The sequence below is a fragment of the Diaporthe citri genome, assembly GCF_014595645.1.
Source record: "Diaporthe citri strain NFHF-8-4 chromosome Unknown scaffold_1, whole genome shotgun sequence".
NCBI lineage: Eukaryota > Fungi > Ascomycota > Sordariomycetes > Diaporthales > Diaporthaceae > Diaporthe > Diaporthe citri.
In genome coordinates this window covers 6,802,151-6,820,668 of record NW_025064846.1, presented here as the reverse complement: position 1 = coordinate 6,820,668, position 18,518 = coordinate 6,802,151, and the positions used below count along the sequence as shown (strand labels likewise).

Here is an 18,518-nt window from a genome sequence, read left to right as displayed (position 1 = left end):
CGCCCTCCCCACAACAAGTAGTCCCGGCGGCCTGCTCCCCTCTGCCTCAATGGCTTCAGCAACGAATTCAAGTGTTGTGCGGATGACTCTCTGATCAGGACAAGAAGCCCGCTCGATGACAGCACAGGGCGTCGATCTCGGCCACAGAACTCTCGTGGCTTTCACAGGCTGTGCAACATCGTTTGTCTCTATCATTTGGTGAACCACGTCCTCTGCTGGCCCAGCCCCATCTGGTATCGTCTCAGTTGTTGTGGTGGGTGCTTGTCCTCTCCATCGGAAGGCAGATGCTGCGTGAGCTCGGCCACAAGACCAGTAATACGGTGTAAAGCCATGAGGAATACGACCGTTCTGCTTCCAATGAACTCTGGTGGCGTCGGTGGCTTGCCCTTTTTGCCCGTCCCAGTACAAACTAATACTTGGTCTGCAACATCTCGCTGCGTGGGCGGTATGCCCGCGAACAGCGGCGCACTTAATGAGCTTGTGATTCCAGGCAGGACCAGGACCCTACCACCTAGACCGTTTTGGCGGAAGTATTCGACCTCCTCGCCTCCGCGGCCGTAGATGAAGGGGTCGCCTTGTTTGAGTCGTAACACCACCTTGCCCTGTCTGACGCCCGCAATAGCCTGTTCCAACAGTTCCTCCTGAGCCTTGTCGGCGTTGCCAGGGAACTTGCGCGCGATAGAGACAGGCGTGCGCCGGGGAATGAGATCCAGCACGCCCTCGGGTACAAGCTTGTCGGCCAGGATTAGGTCGGCAGACTGGATTGCCTTGTAGGTTGCGCGGGTAAGCAGGTCGGGGTGTCCGGGACCGGAGCCAGCGAGGATGATCCTGCCGCGTGCGCTAGCAGAAGAGCCGTTGTTCTTGCCATCGTCTGATCCTCCAATGGCAGTTGCGCCGCTGCAGGTGCTGCTGCTGCCAGAGTATGATCTCAGAACTGCCTCGACGTCGTCGTCGCTGATGGCTGCCAAGCGCTTCAGCGGCCAGTACTCGCAGACCTGCGCGAGCCAGCGCATGCGCCTGTGCTTCACGGCGTCCAGGTCTTCCTCGGTGACGAGTTTGTTGAAATTGGCCGTCTGCTCCAGCCCTTCCTCTTCTTCTCCAGCAGTAAGGGAACCGCCGTTGAGAGCCTCGTGAAGCAGGTGGTCCTCTTCTTGAATCCTCCGTCTCACTTCCCCCAATTTCGCACAAGCGGTCCCCAGGGTAGGCGGGAGCGATGCCGCGACCTCGCGACGTATGCGGCTGGCGAGGCGGCATCCCCTCCCATTGGTGGTAACGCCGATCTGCAGCGGCCCGTCGCTGTGCGTCGACAGGATGGAGAAGCTGCAGAGGCTGGGATTGTCGACCACATTCACAGGGATGCGGTTGCGTTTGCAAACGGCTGAGATGAGTTGCGCCGATAAGCCTTCGCCCACGGAAACGGCGTTTGTGGTCGTGACGAAGACGGCGTCGACCACGTTGCCTATCTCGTCCCGCCCGCGAGTGAGGGCAAGATTTTCCGTGAAAGGCCTGCGTTCCCACTCGACGTGGCCTGACTCAATGAGATTGGTGAGGCCGTAGTGTAGAGGCTGAGTTGGTGGGGGCTCGGGCGCGATAAGAATAGGTTTTGCGCCGGTGGCGATGGACTGCTCGCACCGCTTGCCGGCGAGTGAATTGCTGCCGATGATGAGGTGGACGTGAGAGCGACAGTCTGTAGCAGTGAGGAGCGAGGTGTGGTATGAGGCTGCCATTTTGTGCACAGCTAGTGTTCTAGAGGTATCGTTGCCGCGTCTGTTCTGTTCTGTAGCCATTTATTAGGAATTAGAGATACATTGGATGCCGTTATCAGTCCGTCCTGAGCCGCATGACGCCATCCCGATAGCCGGCCGCCGGACCGACGAGCCCATTGATCGCTTCACATAACGATGCACTTCTTGTCCTCCTTATCCTTTTTGACGCTCATCGCCACCCGGGCGGCCTCCGTGAAGGCCTCGTTGACGCCGCGGTTGCGCATCGCCGAGCACTCGAGGTATCGCATCGCATTTATCCTCCTGGCGACCTCCAGGCCCTGCTCGTACCCGATCGTGGGCTTTGTGCTCGCTGGTGGGTTGTCGCCGCCCGCCGCGTCCTCGTCCTGAGCCTCTCGCAGGTCGCATTTCAGAGCGATCAGCACGACCTTGACGCTAGGGCAGTGTTCTGTTATCTCGCCGACCCATTTGCTCTCGACGTTCTCTAAGCTCTCGGGGCTGTCGACGCTGTAGCACAGCATGATCAGGTCGCTGTCGTCATATGAAAGGCTTCGTAACCTGTCGAACTCCTCCTGGCCTGCAGTGTCCCAGAGCGACAGCTCGATGTGGATGTTGTCGACGAAGATGTCGTGGACGTAGTTCTCGAAGACGGTGGGCTCGTAGACGGTAGGGAAGTACCCTCTCGTGAAGACGTTAAGCAGTGATGTTTTGCCACACGCGCCGTCGCCCAGGAGGACGAGTTTGCGCTGGACGGTCTTGTTGGTCGCCAGGCAGGACATTGTGATGGTGGTGATGGAGGAGAAGATGGTGTTGTTGTTGCTGGAAGGGTCGCTGGAAGACGCCCGTCGGGATTCGAGTTCGGGGCTAATTGGGGTTGGGGTTGGAAGCTCGGGCCCACAGCCACCCTCCCATCCCTTCCCTCCCGCTGGGTGGCATCCCCGTGCAGGTTCCCGCCTCAGGGGAGATTATCCAAAATGAGATTATACATCACTTGTTGTGCGAGATTAGCTGGCTGTCCTACTTGAAGCTGTTTGAATATTCAGAGTTTGGTCATCTACATAAGGATGTTCTTAGGGGGTTTATGAGGTTGGCCTGGGTGAGGTGATTCTGGAGGCTATTGAATGAGGTTATCCCAAGGAGCACGCGCAAAGGCATCCCTCAAAAATGGCCTGTCTGGACACATGGCCGTATAATCAAATATTGAATTCCTGAGACGACGGTTCAATTAGGGTAGCACATCTTCTATGTCATGGACAATTCGAAAGTGGCTGGTAGCCCCGTAATCTCGTACGTGGTGATGTTTATCAGGTATGTAAGTCGCTTGCATGCCATTTGAGTGCCACCAACAGGACCTGTCTGGCGATGGGAGGCCAAGATTGCAGCAACATTTTTAGCCGTATAGCATCCTGCAATATAGAGCAAGGGGGTCTGATCATCTCTTTTTGGTTACATGCCGTTTGAAATCCACTCTTATTATCGGTAGATGATGCCCCTATATTTGGCTCCGCTGCCGCTCCAGATATCATTCCCCTGAAATGCAGGTCGCGCCCGCGCCCTGGTAATGAGACCGAACGCCCCATCCTCACAGAACATAAATTTATAATAACACAATGGGATGTAGCCCAATGTGAGCACACGTGCTCTGAGATGATTTTGTGGCCGCATGCCTTCAAATCGCCAGATTCCGCAACGTGTGCACAGGTAAAGCAGGCAGGAATTGTGCCAAAAGACAAACCCCCCGGCAAGCTCATCCTTCCCGGCTTCTCAGTCGACGAGAAGACGGCTGGGCTGCGTCTCTTTTAAGATGAGTAAATTTGCTTCGATTCCTCTCGGGGCGACGGCGGCTGTTCTCGGCCGTCAATGACGCCCGGTGCCGATGAGGCCAGGCACATGACAGCCAGCATTGTCGACAAGCTCACCGGAGAAAAAGGTTCCTGTTTCATGCAGCACAAGTCACTACCTCCCGCACACATTTCATGAGGCCAAGTTCTACGCCTGCCAATGGGGCACCGGCTGTCTAAGTGGCTGGGGCAGGACGGCCAGCTGCTGGCAGATATGAAACGGTGTGCCCGAGGCGCGTCGATCTCGCCCGCGTACCAGCATGCTGGTAGGCTTCCGGGCCAGAAACTATCGTGGTCGCCGTCGGCACTTGCGGCTCACGTGGCACAAATGACCAGCCGGCGGGGGTTTGCTCGTCGCAGCATTTGACGCCCGGACCGCGGGGAAGGCAGAGGAGGTGCTCCATTGGCGATGTTGTAGTTTGGCACAACCACATCGCGTGTTAGGTGCGTGTGATCGGGACGGTATTTCTCGACACCACTCTGGGAACCGACCTCGTCATCCTCACATTTGTGAAACTCATCCAGGTTTAGAGCACTCTGTGCAAGTAATATTCTTTATTTCCAGAAAGTGTTTCCCCTACTCTGCTTTGCTTTGCTTCGCTTTCAAAACGGGATGATGTGAAAATATGAGAAAGGGAAAATGCTCCGCTCCCGTGCTTGTTTCCTTGCCAACAGGGCTCCACGGTCATCAGAAGAAGGCTGGGCAGAGCAAGAGGATGGCAGGGTGAAACCCAACTGGTGGAAGGACGAACGCCCAGAACCAGCCTGTGCATTAGCAATCCGAACCAGCTCGTCCGAGATGGGACGGGGACGGGAACGGAGGATATCTGCGGTGGACGGGCTACAATGCACCGTTTTCTTCATGTAAGGCCGAGACAGTCGTACCCCCGGATTCGCACGAACATCTTCGGCTATGATTCAAGACTAGCAGCTGGGCTCACGCTGTCAAATGGTGCAGCGTGCAATGCCGGCTTCTCTGCACTCGCCGGTTGCAGCCCCTGCTTCTTGCGCTCCATGACCTCCTGCACCCATTCCGCGACCTCGGCATCGCCTGAGCCCTCGTTGATGGAGAGCTGCTTCGCCGCCGCGTCGGCGAGGTCGTTATCCATGGCTTCCGACTCGGCCTCTGCTTCTTCGGTAATAGTCTCGGGCTTGCTAAGAGACTTGATCCAAGGGTGTAGCAAAAGCATGGGATACGTATGCCTCTTCTTTGGGTTCTTGTTGAGACACGACTTGACAAAGTCGCGGGCTTGTGCGGAGTAGCCTTCCGCGGGGAGATCTGGCGGATCACCTTCAACGATCGCCTGTGATCGAGTGCCTGGTTAGCCGAGACTCTCTTGAATTGTGGAGAAGGTGCGTCACTCACGTTCAGCTGGCCGAAGATTGTAGCAGAAATCTCCGGTGGGTAAGGGTATTTGCCCATTGCACACTCGATGATGGTCAATCCCAAACTCCAGATGTCGCTTTGGACGCTGTAGGTTCCGTCCGCGCCCGTAGCCATTGCACCACCAGATATCCGCTCAGGAGCCATGTAGCTCTGGCAGCCGATGTTCGTCTTCGCAATGCTGGCCACGAGATTTCCGCTGACTCCGAAATCGCAAATCTTGACCTGGCCCCGAGAGTTGACAAGAATGTTCGTCGGTTTTACGTCTCGGTGAATGATGTTGTGCTCGTCTTTCAATGATTTCAGACCCATTATGGTGCTGTACGTGATTTTCTTGAGCACGTTCTCGGGTATCCCGCCATCATACAGTTTATCAATAGAGCCTCCATCCATGTACTCGATGCACATATACACCGCGCCTTCCTGGAAGAAGGCTCCATAAAAGTCGATGATGTACGGTGACGAGCACTCGTGGAGGATGACCAGTTCCTTTAGGATAGTGGTGAACTTCGCCTCGTCGAGTTCTAGCCTGATCTCTTTCATTGCCATCACACGCCCCGTTGTGCCGTCTGCCCTGCCAGGGCGCAGTGTCATGGGTGAGCCCTCGCTGCCTGAGGATTCATCTTTCTCCGACAGGCTTGAATTTTGCCTAGAGGCAGACTTGAAGCCGCTTAGCCCCTGACCAAACCTCGGTACCTTTGGCCTTGCATGTCGGACCCTGTACACTGTGCCGTAGTTTCCCTTTCCCAGCTCGTCGAGGATATCGACTTCTTCTAATGAGATCGAAAACGCAGCGCCACTGGCGAAGTTCACACCAGTCCTTGTGATGGTTGCTGCGCCGTCAAAAGTGATCCATCCCTTTTGCGTGTCGAGATAGTTCTTGAACTCGTTCATTTTAGAATCTCCCCGTCCTCCATCCTCCGTCGAGGACGCGTCAGAGCCTCCGTTCATATCGGACAACTTTGGTGTTGGGGCCGGCGAGGGCCCACCCGGGAGTCCGCCGAGCTTCATCGCCCCTCTTCGGTCCGCCAGGCTAGGCTTCTTCGCACCAGGCACGACCGGAGCGGACCTCGGAAAACCCTGGGCCGGTGGTCTAGACGGGCCGCCCATGCCGCCTGGTAGTTTTAAGTTGCCCGGTGCACCTCCGGGAAACCCTCTGGGGGAGGCTGACCCAGATCCTGGTGCGGGAGAGCCCATTGGATTCATGCCAGGCCGTGGCAGACCCGCGCGCTCCGCCTGTAAGGCACGCGCCTTGGCCATGAGATCCATGGGCAAGCTGCTGGCCGCCGGTGGAGGCCTGCGAGCGTTGTTCAGGGTGCCGGTTACGCTGGAATTGGGGTGGATGCCGAGGCCAGGGCTATGGCCCTGCGGGTCCGAGACGGTTCGAAGAGATGGGACGCGGCGAGGTGGTTCTTTGGCGGAGAACTGAGGTACGGCATCGGAAGACGCACTAGGGGGATCCAGCGGCGTGCTGGCTTCGGAGGACTCATCGGCGTCGGAACCAGGGGAGGCGGGGTTGCTTTCGACCTGCTCGTCCGGAGTGGCCGGTACAGACGAATCTGGAGAGTCTGACATTGTGGGCGAAGTGGAGGGCAACAACACACAGGTGCGTCTGCAACAATTTTTTTTTTTTTTTTTAGAGACGGGCTACCTCGTGGTCTGCGGCATGCGGCTGCTGTGGAGGGTCGAGATAGATCTACAGGTTGCGGATATGTGTTTGTCCCTCAGCCCTTTGGACTTAGGACAGGCTTCCGGAAGGGGTGCCGAGCGATTTAAGATAGGAAACGCTAGGGTAAACTTTGGCTCGCTGGATCGTATGAGTCGACAATGGCGGCGGAGAGGGAGCCCAGGGCGCGGTGAGGCCGAAATCTTGGGTCCGGCAGCTTCGAGGCAAGCGCGAACCTTAAAGACGACGACGGAGGTCAAAGGAGCGTTGAATGAGGTTGAGTAGAGTTGCGTCGGGTCTGGCTGGCAAACAGGCAAACTAGCAGATTTGAGCCTGACAAAAGTGCCCATGGGACGAGTGAAGTCAAAAGTAGGTAAAGGGACGTCTAGTCGGGACCAAGACAAGACGAGATGAGATAAAAAAGAAATCGAGGCCAGATCCAAGCCAGATATTCGACGAGGTGGCAGCAGCACAGGTCGAGGTCCAAGTCCCAGGTCCAAGTCCCAGGTCCAAGTCCAGGTTGAGGTCAAGGTCGTACGCCAACCAGGTAGGTGCTGCGAGAGCTTCTGATCTCTTGCGTCAGACGGTCTGGAAGATATGGGTCTTGATTGGATTGGCAAGTGGCGGGACATGGAGGAGACGGTACATGGCAGCGATTTTGTACCCGCTGGCCTGCACAAATGTACCGCACACTACAGGCAATGGCGGGAGACTGGCCAAAGGTTGGGCGACGAGGTACCTGTCTGGCCTGTGGCTCGAGACGTGCTGCGCTGAGTCCCTCCCTGTCGCCCGGCCCCTCAAAGCGACCTTGATACCTTGGTACCTGCGACTGGGCGTACTCCGCACCGCCTGAGCAGGTACCTCAAGATGTGCACGCAGTAAGTACACTTCATTACAGCACACAGCGCGAGAGCAGGCGCAACCTAGGGAACGTATGCCCCGCAGTCTCCAAAGCAGCCTAGCTTTATCTGACAGAACTCGAAGTGTCAGACTCGCTGACTTTGACTGCTCAGACTGTCCGCTCCCCTCTCCACACTTGCACGCTTCCTCCGGGCCAGCATCCAATTGGGTTCCACCCTCCGGACCCCTCCACTTACCTCTGCAGTACCTGATTACGTCGATCTGACTCTGGCGGACAGATGGTAGCTGGCTGCATATCCCATTCCAATGAGCAGCAGCAGCTCAGCAATCGCAATCGCAGAGTCAATAAATCGTCATTGTGGAAGGGCGAGGCGCTCCTCCAAAACGGCAGCTGCTTCACTCGAGCCGTGAATGTCGGGCATAACGTCAGGGGTCCTCTTATTAAGCCATACCGTTCTACTGTGCTTCATCTTGCTCTGCGGAATTCCATGCCCACCAGGACCGCAAGGACAGCAGCTTAGCCCAGGCTGGCCTAGCTCGCTCACGGTCAACGGGCGCGGCATTATTACGGCGCGTGCCCTTTCGCCCACCTAGGCGAGGGGAGGACGACGACCCCCGCGATGACGTTGTAATGGAGCGGTGGCTTGCGAAGAGGCGGAACTGACAGTGCCTGCTCCACTTATCAATGCAGACATGAGATGCTTCTTCGCCCGGCAGTCCAGGTTGGGCCGGCACTGGCGAAGGAGGGAGGATGTGCAGTGCTGCATACAGTACAGTACATGTCCCAGCCCGCAGTATAGCAAAGGTGGAGGGACATGGGGAAAGATGGGCATCTTGAATTCCATCTCTGCGAAAGGATGCAGTATCATTGGGCCCCGAAAATCAGGTTTCTCGCCTCCAGCCGATCGCCCATGCCTTTTTCCTATTCGAAGGTCCTGAAACGTACGGTCAGCAGTTTAAGTATGGCAGCCGAGATGAAACAGCAGGCAGGTCACTCAGACCAGAACAGATCATCAGAGCAGCTAGGAGCCCAATTGGCCCTGTTGCAACCTCGTGTGGAAGCTGACGCGGTGCACAGGTTCAACATCAGAATCCTGCCATAATCGCCAGACTGACACTGCCAGCCCCTAACGCTCCGAGGGACGTAGGACGCGCTGGCGCCAATGTCCCACCATTCGTGCCTGGAAGCTGGAAGCTGGAAATGTCGGTCGCTGTGTGAAATTACAACATCGTCACCGCCGCCAGACGTACCATGACAGCAAGGCAATAACGCAGCCACGTTATTGATACCACAGTACATGCCCACGTTCCCTGCTCCGTGATAGCTCTAGCTCGAGCTCAATCCGGAGCTTCACCCACGGGTCCAATCGCTTGCTTGCCAGACAGCAGGGGCAGCTGTCGACTGCCAGGGAGCATTCCAAGAAACGAGTGCTGGCGCTAACAAATCTGCAGCTATTCCTGTATTGCGCCCCACCCTCGAATTGCAGGCTCCCTCGGATATCGTGGACGAGGCTGTTATGGGGGACTTTTGCGGAGGGCCCGAGAGAAACCCCACGGTCGAACGTACGTGCGTTTGAGCAACTGCCTAGGCTCTCAGAAACCTCAACACCATTGCATTCGGCCAATGTCAATACGAACAACTTGGCGCATGAAGTCGTGGGTTGAAAACTTTCTGCAGTTGCTCACGTTGGCAGCTGACAGGATAGGAGAGAAGAAAAGCCAGGGTGACGTCATTCTTCCCGGTTGGAGAAACCAATGCTGCAGCCCTGAGATGAGGTGACGTTTTTCTGCTTGATCTCTTTTAGAACCAGATCTTGGGCGTGATAAGGAAAAAGAAAAACGACAAAATGGAAGAGGTACATAACACAGGTATTGGCGGAATTTGCGCCGTCTCAGACAAGTACCGTGAAGAAGGTTGGACAAGAATCCACCCCAGAACTTGAATTGCTCCTGGTAAAACCTCGTGATGACTACTTCCTCAACTCTTTTCTTTGGTAGCGACTCGCTCATCCATTCTGTGGACCGCCTTTCCCAGAATATCAGTGCCTAGTTTTGTCGAAGAGGTCGTCATTAAATTCCCTCAAGAGAGAAATTTATAGAATTGTGCAGCCAGACACTACACTACATAGTCTACAGCCTCCCCGCTCCCACGGCTCAAGCCCCGAGTCGCTGTCCCGATGTGAATCGCTCCGCTGTCGACGTGTCAACCCGTGTCGCAGCCCGGGGCAACCATCCGGTCGTATCACCGCAGCTCGGCCGGGTTCGTGGTGAAGCAGACCACCCGTTCTCCCAGCACGGGCACGACTCGTTTTTGATGGACGTGGGTTCCGCCGGGCGGATTTTGTTGCACACACGAGTAATAAACACAATGACTTGCTTGGCAGCATAGCACCGCCACGTCGAAGAACGACGGCTGGTTGCACTGCACAGTTTTCGCGAGTGTTTCGCGAAGGTGTAATTTAGTCAATCTGTTCACCCCAAACAGCGGCGGTAACACATGGATGGTGCTTCGCGGGGTGGTACGTGTAAACTCTGCTGTCCATCACACATGGATCTATCTATCAATGCGGGCGGAGGTAAACGTCCTGGGCGACAGGGTGGTTAGTCCCGGTCTGCCAGCAGCAAAAAAAGCGTGCAAGAGGTGTGGCAATGTGGCGTTGGAGAGTCGTCAGCCACTTCGGATGCCTCCAGGTTACTCCAACCTTCAGCCGTCATCATGCCTGTCATCCCGTGCTGATCAGGGGCCGCATGGTTGGCTGCCCTGAGAGAGCTCCAGGGACAAGAGGCACGCCCCGATGCGATGCCACCTCAGCAGTGACCAATCACTTTTTGGCAAACCGCCCGGCGGGCGCGTGTGTGCGATTTTGCTGCGATGTGATCTGACCGTGTTGCAGCGTACCGAGAAAGACCCAGCGGGCCTGGCGGGCCTCTCGTCTCGTGTATGGTCGGACGTCGGTCAGGCCAGCACGTCCAGTATGTGCCCTACAACCATGCACATGCATCTGGGGAAATGTTCGATGAATGGACCGATGCTTCGCTAGTTTCAAGTCTTGCGCTCTTGGCCCCAAGGAACCCTAACTTCAAGGTTGCTAGCACGTCTCCTCTGTTTTGCCGCTCTGCCCATCAGCCACCGCATTAGTGAGTTCAATTGCGCAAGCCCCCGAAGATGACCTCTGAGGCCCGGCAAGTCTTGCTTTGTGAGTTTGCCTCCAGCTGATCCTGATGTGCTGCTGCTGTGCTGCTCCCCCAACTGTCTTCCGGCCGTGTGCAAGGTCAGTAACTGCAACTACGCGTGTGGGGCTGCTCAGCCCGTGGGCCGCTTCGAAGCTGGAGCTGGGGAGCTATGGAAGGCTGGGAGAAGGCGAACCCTGCTGGGAGCTGTCAAAGGGGCCTCCCAGACGCAGGTCTGCTGCAGGTTCTTTAATTTAGCTTTTGGGCGGCCCCAGAGGGTGACAAGTCGCTCGCACGCCAGGCCCGTCATCGCTTGTCTAATCCATCAATCAGCCCAGTCGGCGGCCACTTCTCTAGGCCAGCACTGCCCGACCCGGGCCAACGACCCCCATCAAAGGCCCTGCTTGGCAGCATATCATCGCCGCCTCTGTCCTTTTCTCGCTCATTGTCGCCTCCTGTACGACAGCTCATCCAGGTCAGATTGTGACGTCTTGGCAGCTGCGTGAACCCACACGAAGCGAGAGAGAGCGAGCGCCTGGACCCAACCAGCGGAAACTTTAAACGTCAGGTCCCATCGAAACCAGGTGCTCCCCCAAGTCCACAACCCCATTAAAACCTCGCACGTCTCCACGCCGCCGCGCCTCGGTCGCATCGGTCCCGGATATAAGATTCGATTTGCCTCTCATCATTCGAAATCTCTCCCTCCTGAACTCAACAACAGAGACAGAGAGAAGAGAGTACACCAACACCAATGGCTTCGTCCTTTCGCCTCGCCAACCCCGAGGCGGCGCCTCTCATGATGGCGCAATCATCACCATTCGTCGTCTTCACGAAGCCCCACGATTCTCACCCGTCGCTTGACCATCTTATCCTACTGGTTTTCGAGGCTGTGATGGAGGTGGTGTGCGTCAGCTTGCCCGGATACATCATCGCAAGGCTAGGCCATTTCGATGCCGACAAGCAAAAGTTCCTGGCGAACCTCAACGTGATGCTATTCACGCCATGTCTAAGTGCGACTCCAGACAATCTTTCCATCGTGGAAACATGAAGGATCATTCCGGCTAACGGGGAAACTGCAGTCTTCACGAAATTGGCCTCCCAGCTCAACGCCGACAAGCTTATCGAGCTCGCTGTCATACCCATTATATTCGTCATACAGACTATCGTGTCTTACTTGGTTGCACAAGGCGTCTCCCGGCTTTTCGGATTTCACAAGAGGGCGTCAAACTTTGTCACAGCCATGGGTGTAAGCAGGGACCTAGTGCGCCTCGTTCGACGAAGACGCGCGTTAGCTGACAGACTCGTGACACTTAGGTTTTCGGCAATTCGAACTCGCTCCCAATCTCCCTGGTGATATCCCTCTCGCAGACACTAAAGGGTCTCCACTGGGACAAGATACCCGGCGATAATGACGACGAAGTCGCCGCCCGTGGCATTCTGTACTTGATGATATTCCAGCAGCTGGGCCAACTGGTACGATGGAGCTGGGGCTATCACGTCCTGCTGGCGCCCAAGGAGAAGTACGACGACTACGACGACGAAAGAATCGAAGAGGGCCGATTTGCCAGGGACGCGATGGGTAGCGAGGAGACGGACAACCTCCTCCGGCCTGACGATGATGACGAAGACACCGACGATCACCGGAGCAGCGCATCAGATACCTACGAGCCTGCTGGCCGTACTCCAGTGGCGAACCAGTCACGATCATCCCTCGCTGATCTTATCAACGATGACGGCACTACAACCCCTAGGAAGAACGCGAATGGCAAGCACCACTACAAGACGAACTCGGCGCGGCCCAGTACTGCGGGCACCCTTGGCGAGGACATTGGCAGCCTGCATAACGACAGCATCCTATCCTTCCCCCGCATCCGTAACAACGACGACGAGGCCGAGATCCCCGAGGGCATCAAGGGCTACCCGGAGCGCTGCAACCGCTGGGTCAAGCAGACGAAGACGAGGACGACGGCCGCCATCAACAGGAAGCGCCATGAGGCGTATGCCCGCCTGCCGCCGCCCCTCAAGCGCACGGTGGACTTCCAGCAGGTGGTCGCGGCGAAGCTGAGCAATTTCTTTTGGGAGTTCATGAACCCGCCGCTGTGGGCGATGCTCGCAGCGGTGATTGTTGCGTCGATCCCTGACCTGCAGAGGTTGTTCTTCGAGGAGGGCTCGTTCATCAAGAACAGCGTGACCAGCGCCGTCAGCTCGAGCGCCGGCGTGGCCGTTCCGCTCATCCTGGTCGTGTTGGGCGCCAACCTGGCGCGCAACACGCAGAAGCGCGACGGCGAGCCCGAGGAGGCCGTTATCGGCAGCAAGCTACTTGTTGCCAGCCTCGTCTGTCGCATGCTGCTGCCCACTCTGATCATGGCGCCCATCCTGGCCGTCTTCGCCAAGTACGTGCCCGTGAGCATTCTGGACGACCCTATCTTCGTCATCGTGTGCTTCCTCCTCACCGGCGCGCCGAGCGCGCTGCAGCTGGCGCAGATCTGCCAGATCAACTCGGTCTACGAGAATGTCATGTCCAAGATCCTTTTCCAGAGCTACGTTATCTGGTAAGTCAAACCCCACGGCTGTGTGCTGTATTACTATGCGATTGCTAACAGACACGCTTCACTGCAGGATCCTGCCCTCAACCCTCATTCTTGTCATGCTCGCGCTTGAGGTTGTTGAGTGGGCTGCATAAGACACCGGCGCACCCTCGCTACTGAGCTGGATCAGCTCTCTTTTCCTTTTAAATCATTTCCAAGTGACCATACACAAAACAAAAAACAGGGTACAGGCGAAATAAGCATAGACGGCTGAGATTGGTCGTATTTAGCAGCGGCGTTTTTGGTTGGGTATAGGGTTCCGAGGGGAAACAAACAATACCCCCCTTTTACAGCGCGAACTTTTTGTCTCGAGACACTTTTGCGGAGTGGGTTGAACAGCAAATAGGCATGACACCGGTGGAAAAAAATCCGGTAGTCGGTTGACAGTACGGCATTGTAGGATAGGCTTAGAATCAAACGAATTACCTAGGCTGGTGCCAGGCTCTGGTGTACAATACAACTCAAATGATTATATCACTCTCAAAGAGGCTATCGGAGACGTTCTATACAAGTGCGGCAGTATATACTGGAGTATTTCGGATTTTTTTCAGCAGGATATAAGACTTGTTCGTATGATATCAGCACATGAGGTGTTTTCTTCAGACCACATCATCATGAAGGCACTATCTACAACTGCTTAGTAGCTATATCCTCAAGTTTTGGATGACATCTTTGAACTCAACTAGTCATCTTCCAATTACATTCTTCAACAGCTTTGTATGACGGCCCAAAACTGCAAGTCTAGCTCTTAGAAGCATTTGTATGTGATGTGATATGTGATTTCAAGTCAGGATGCTTCGCAATCTTATGCCCACGGTGGATGGACAGCATCGATCGAGAGCGATCCAACCTCATTCCAACCACTTCCAAATAGGTTCTAATCCGACTTTCCGCGAGCAAAATCTCCCAGCCTTTCAAGCCATTTACAACTCAACAGGACTGCTGGCCATAGCCTGCCCTGCAGGATTTTGTACACAGGCGTTCGTGGTCCCCCGCCCGCACACTCGCGGGTCCGTCTCACACACATGGAATCCTGACATACTGCCCTGCAACACTGGAGCAACCCTTCCTGGATTTTAACGCCTCGCACAGCCTTAGCCGCCCCTTCAGCTAACACCGTTCACCAGAACAGGCTGCTGGTCGCCCGCCGCCGACCTGACAAGCTCCCAGTCCTTTACGTTGCCCTTCCAGTCGCTGATCCTCACGCCCCTCACGGCAACAATGATGACCCTGACCTCCTCGCCGGCAACGAAGCACTCCCGCCCGCCGTCCTCGGTGCCGGAAGCCCCGTCCCCTCCGGCCCGGGCTCCGCCGGGCTGGCCGAAGGGGTTGAATCCGGCGCCGGCGTCGTCGTCAAAGGTGTTGTTGTCGAGGTGTGCCTGGCGGTAGAACCTCTCCTCGTCGGTGCCGGCGTCGGCGACGCGGGCGCTGCCGTTGATGGTGGCGCTGATGCTGGACATGGCGCTCGTGTTGAGGTTGAGCAGCAGCGAGGCGAGGCTGGAGCGCGAGGGCGAGACGGAGGAGGCGCCGCCGGAGAGGCGGCGGGCGGTGGTGGTGGGCGGGCGGTGCGAGACCCAGTCGTGCACGAGCAGCGAGACGTGCGGGTTCGTGACGAGGTTGGCCATCTTCTTGGAGGCCGGGTTGGTGGTCATGACGATGACGGGCTCCGAGGGCGAGTACGGCGAGGAGGGGAGGTAGGTGTAGTTCATGAGGGAGACGTTGGGGATGTTATCGGTGCATGTCGCGAGATGGAGCTGGCGGTGGTGGCATTGGTTAGTCGCGCGCAGAGCGAAGGGTGTGTGAGTGTGTGTATGCTGGGGCGGGTGGCATGGTGTGGTGCGCACGTACGAAGCGGGCATTCTCGAGGCACTGGATCACCTCTGGCGGGAGGGACGAGGTGGCCTGGCGGTTGTTGTCGCCAATGGAGGCGGCTGCGTTGAGAGGTATTTGGGACATGGTAGCGTGGCTCTTGGTGTGCTGAGCCTGTGATGTGGTCTGGTGTAGTGCGGACTACCGTGGGTAGTGTTTGATGGCGGATGGAGGGACTGGCTTGTACTTCGCGGACGGAGCTCTCTCCCACATGCCAGCTCTGATGACGGCCAGACGCTTAGCTAAGGAGGGGCTGGCTCTTGGATGGGCTCGATTTTCCATTTTCCCATTACAACCCCTGTCAGCCAGACCCGCAGTGACGTGGAGGCATTCCCCGGAGTCGGCAGGGGTCTACACTGTAATGGACGTACATAGTGTACCTAGGTAGAAAGACACAGGTACATAGATACATGATAATAAGTGTTGGCAGTTCCCCAGATTCCAATCGAGCACCAGAACCACATCATTCGTATTTTGACACTGTGTAAGTGCCCATGTCGTCAAGTATCCCCCACGCCATTTTTCATAGTAAAGAACAACTATTTCATGACAATTGCCGGCCACCGCCTCTACTGTATATCGTACTGTCCCCCTGCAGGTGGCTTGGGAGTCGGAGCTTTCGAGGGAAGGTTCGGCACAACACTGTAGGCTTGAAGACGGCTATCAACGGCTGACCTCCAATTGTCCTTCACCTCGGGACGGACGACACCATCAACGTCGCGTCTCCCCAGGAAAGACAAGACGGAGCCAAATTCTCTGCCAGTGATGTGAAGGTTTCCTTGCCTCGCCTCCCAATTGACTGACTGAATCCGTACTCCAAAGACCACAAACGCCACCACACACGAAACACCATGAGATCCATCAAGAGCGCCCATCGGCGTCTCCCCCTCCGCCCGGCATCGAGGGCCCTACTTTCCACATCAACATCTACATCTTGCTCTCAAACTCCTACTTCAAGCATCACACCCATAACATCCGTAATAATAGCAAACCGCGGTGAGATCGCCCTCCGCGTCCAGCGCACCGCCTCCAAGCTCGGCATCCGCACAACAACCCTCTACACTGACGTCGACCGCAACGCCCAGCACACCACAGCCACCCCTTACTCTCACTCCCTTCCCAACTACCTGGATGGCGACCGCATAATTGCTCTGGCAAAGCAGAATGGCATCCAGGCCCTCCACCCAGGCTATGGCTTCCTGTCCGAGAACGCCGCCTTTGCCCAGAAGTGCCAGGACGCCGGCATCGTCTTCGTCGGGCCACCTGCCTCCGCCATGGCCGACATGGGCGACAAGGCCCGCTCCAAGGAGATCATGACCGCCGCCGGCGTGCCCTGCGTCCCGGGCTACCACGGCTCCGAGCAGGCCGTCGAAGCCCTGCAGGCCCACGCCGTCGACATCGGCTTCCCCGTGCTGCTCAAGAGTGTCAAGGGCGGCGGCGGCAAGGGCATGCGCATCGTCGCCTCCGAGGCCGACTTCCCCGCCCAGCTGCGCTCCGCCCGCGCCGAGGCCCGCGCCAGCTTCGGCGAGGGCGGCGAGGTCATGCTGGTCGAGAAGTACGTCGTGCGCCCCCGCCACGTCGAGGTCCAGGTCTTTGCCGACAAGCTCGGCAACTGCGTCGCCCTCGGCGAGCGCGACTGCTCCGTGCAGAGGCGCCACCAGAAGATCCTCGAGGAGAGCCCCGCCCCGCTGCTCGACGACGCCACGCGCAAGGACCTCTGGGCTAAGGCGAGGACCGCCGCCCTGGCAGTTGGCTACGTTGGCGCCGGCACTGTCGAGTTTATCCTGGACAGGGACACCGGCCGCTTCTACTTCATGGAGATGAACACCAGGCTGCAGGTCGAGCACCCCGTCAGCGAGATGGTCACCGGCACCGATCTGGTTGAGTGGCAGTTCCGCGTCGCCGGCGGGGAGGCGCTGCCCCTGACGCAAGACGAGATTGAGGCGAGGATTGAGGAGAGGGGCGCTGCTATCGAGGCCAGGATATATGCCGAGAGCCCCGAGAAGGAGTTCATGCCCGACTCGGGCAAGCTGGTTCACCTCGTCACTCCCAAGACGGACGAGGATGTCCGGATAGACGCTGGCTTCATCGAGGGCGACACCGTGTCCTCAGCCTACGATGGAATGATTGCCAAACTCATCGTTCGCGGCAAGGACCGTGAGACGGCGATACGGAAGCTGGAATTGGCGCTTCGCGAGTATGAAGTGGTTGGCCTTAGCACGAACATCGAGTTCCTGAAGAGGCTCTGCAGGAGTCAAGCCTTCATCGACGGAGACGTCGAGACAGGGTTTATAAAGAAGCACGGCGACGAGTTATTCAAGCCCAGGCACATAGACAACGAGGTCTTTGTGCAGGCTGCCCTCGGACTGCTCACAGCACAGCTACAGAGCGACACCTCAAGGTCAGGCGCGCACGGGGAGGTCCTCGGGTTCGGCTCAGGGAGCGCTTCATCAGGCGAGCGAAACTACTCCTTCAAGAGCATCGACAGCTACAGCTCGCAAGAGGGCGAGGTCGTACAGGCAAGCATCACACAGCTGGGAAACAACCTCTTCAGCGCGACCGTATCGCGCAAGGGCCAGGGCCAGCCGCAGGTCTTTGAAGATCTCGTCTGCGAGCCAATCTCCTCCTCCACCACACTACCCAATCCGTCAAAGACGGGCGTACGGACCTTCTTCCCCCGCGAGAGGCTGGACACCACCGTTGTGTCAGACCCGACCAACTCGCACAAGCTCAGTGTTTTCCAGCACGGCGTTAAGACGGAGCTCCTGCTGCAGCAGCCGTCATGGTACGAGAAGGCGCTCGGGCTGCAGGAGGTCGCCGCCTCGGTGGTGGCGCCGATGCCGTGCAAGATCCTCAGAAATGAGGTTAGTGAGGGAGAGAGCGTGGAGAAGGGAGCACCGCTGGTTGTGTAAGTCCCCATAAACTTTGTCTTTTCCGCTTGTCCTACGGTCGCACTAGACATCGAAGAAGAACAAAATAGCGATCGAATCTTTTACTAACACTTTCAAAACCACAGAATCGAGTCAATGAAGATGGAGACGGTTATCCGGTCACCGCAGAGCGGTGTAGTCAAGAAGCTCGCGCACAAGGAGGGTGATATTTGCAAGGCAGGCACTGTTCTAGTTCTGTTTGAGGAAGCCGAAGAAAAAGATGAAGCCTCACCTTAAGGAGGGTTCAGGATTCTAGAAAATAAACAGAAGGTGTATTTGCTGGATTCATACATGTAGAGGACTACTATATGGTCCCGACAATGGTATAGTCTGCTTGGGCTTATACGACTATAGACATTTGAGTCCCACTAAACAGCGGAGGTGAAGTGATAAGTGACCTTAAGTCGGGTAAGAGAGAAGAAAGTTATGAACAAATAGCGTTGTTCGGAGGATAAATTGGCTTTTGCCCAGACCCCTGACTGTG

The 18,518-nt window shown here is 56.8% G+C and overlaps 6 protein-coding genes across 6 annotated transcripts; 2 read left to right on the top strand and 4 right to left on the bottom strand.

Annotated features, from left to right (window-relative positions):
* Window positions 1-191: 191 nt before the first annotated feature.
* Window positions 192-1,727, bottom strand: INS49_001801 (uncharacterized protein; the record flags this gene model as incomplete). The annotated part of the gene is made up of 1 exon (XM_043162622.1): window positions 192-1,727. The coding sequence occupies one exon, from the start codon at window positions 1,725-1,727 to the stop codon at window positions 192-194; it is 1,536 nt and encodes a 511-aa protein (XP_043031128.1).
* A 164-nt stretch (window positions 1,728-1,891) lies between these two features.
* Window positions 1,892-2,503, bottom strand: INS49_001800 (uncharacterized protein; the record flags this gene model as incomplete). Its single annotated transcript, XM_043162621.1, has 1 exon — window positions 1,892-2,503. One exon carries the CDS (start codon window positions 2,501-2,503, stop codon window positions 1,892-1,894), a length of 612 nt encoding a protein of 203 aa, XP_043031127.1.
* Window positions 2,504-4,476: 1,973 nt separating this feature from the next.
* On the bottom strand, window positions 4,477-6,524 carry INS49_001799 (uncharacterized protein; the record flags this gene model as incomplete). Its single annotated transcript, XM_043162620.1, has 2 exons — window positions 4,477-4,869; window positions 4,932-6,524. The coding sequence occupies 2 exons, from the start codon at window positions 6,522-6,524 to the stop codon at window positions 4,477-4,479; spliced, it is 1,986 nt and encodes a 661-aa protein (XP_043031126.1).
* A 4,874-nt stretch (window positions 6,525-11,398) lies between these two features.
* Window positions 11,399-13,330, top strand: INS49_001798 (uncharacterized protein; the record flags this gene model as incomplete). The annotated part of the gene is made up of 4 exons (XM_043162619.1): window positions 11,399-11,657; window positions 11,727-11,893; window positions 11,962-13,199; window positions 13,267-13,330. 4 exons carry the CDS (start codon window positions 11,399-11,401, stop codon window positions 13,328-13,330), a joined length of 1,728 nt encoding a protein of 575 aa, XP_043031125.1.
* A 1,011-nt stretch (window positions 13,331-14,341) lies between these two features.
* Window positions 14,342-15,191, bottom strand: INS49_001797 (uncharacterized protein; the record flags this gene model as incomplete). The annotated part of the gene is made up of 2 exons (XM_043162618.1): window positions 14,342-14,989; window positions 15,084-15,191. The coding sequence occupies 2 exons, from the start codon at window positions 15,189-15,191 to the stop codon at window positions 14,342-14,344; spliced, it is 756 nt and encodes a 251-aa protein (XP_043031124.1).
* Window positions 15,192-15,955: 764 nt separating this feature from the next.
* Window positions 15,956-18,271, top strand: INS49_001796 (uncharacterized protein; the record flags this gene model as incomplete). The annotated part of the gene is made up of 2 exons (XM_043162617.1): window positions 15,956-18,012; window positions 18,121-18,271. 2 exons carry the CDS (start codon window positions 15,956-15,958, stop codon window positions 18,269-18,271), a joined length of 2,208 nt encoding a protein of 735 aa, XP_043031123.1.
* Between the last annotated feature and the right edge of the window lie 247 nt (window positions 18,272-18,518).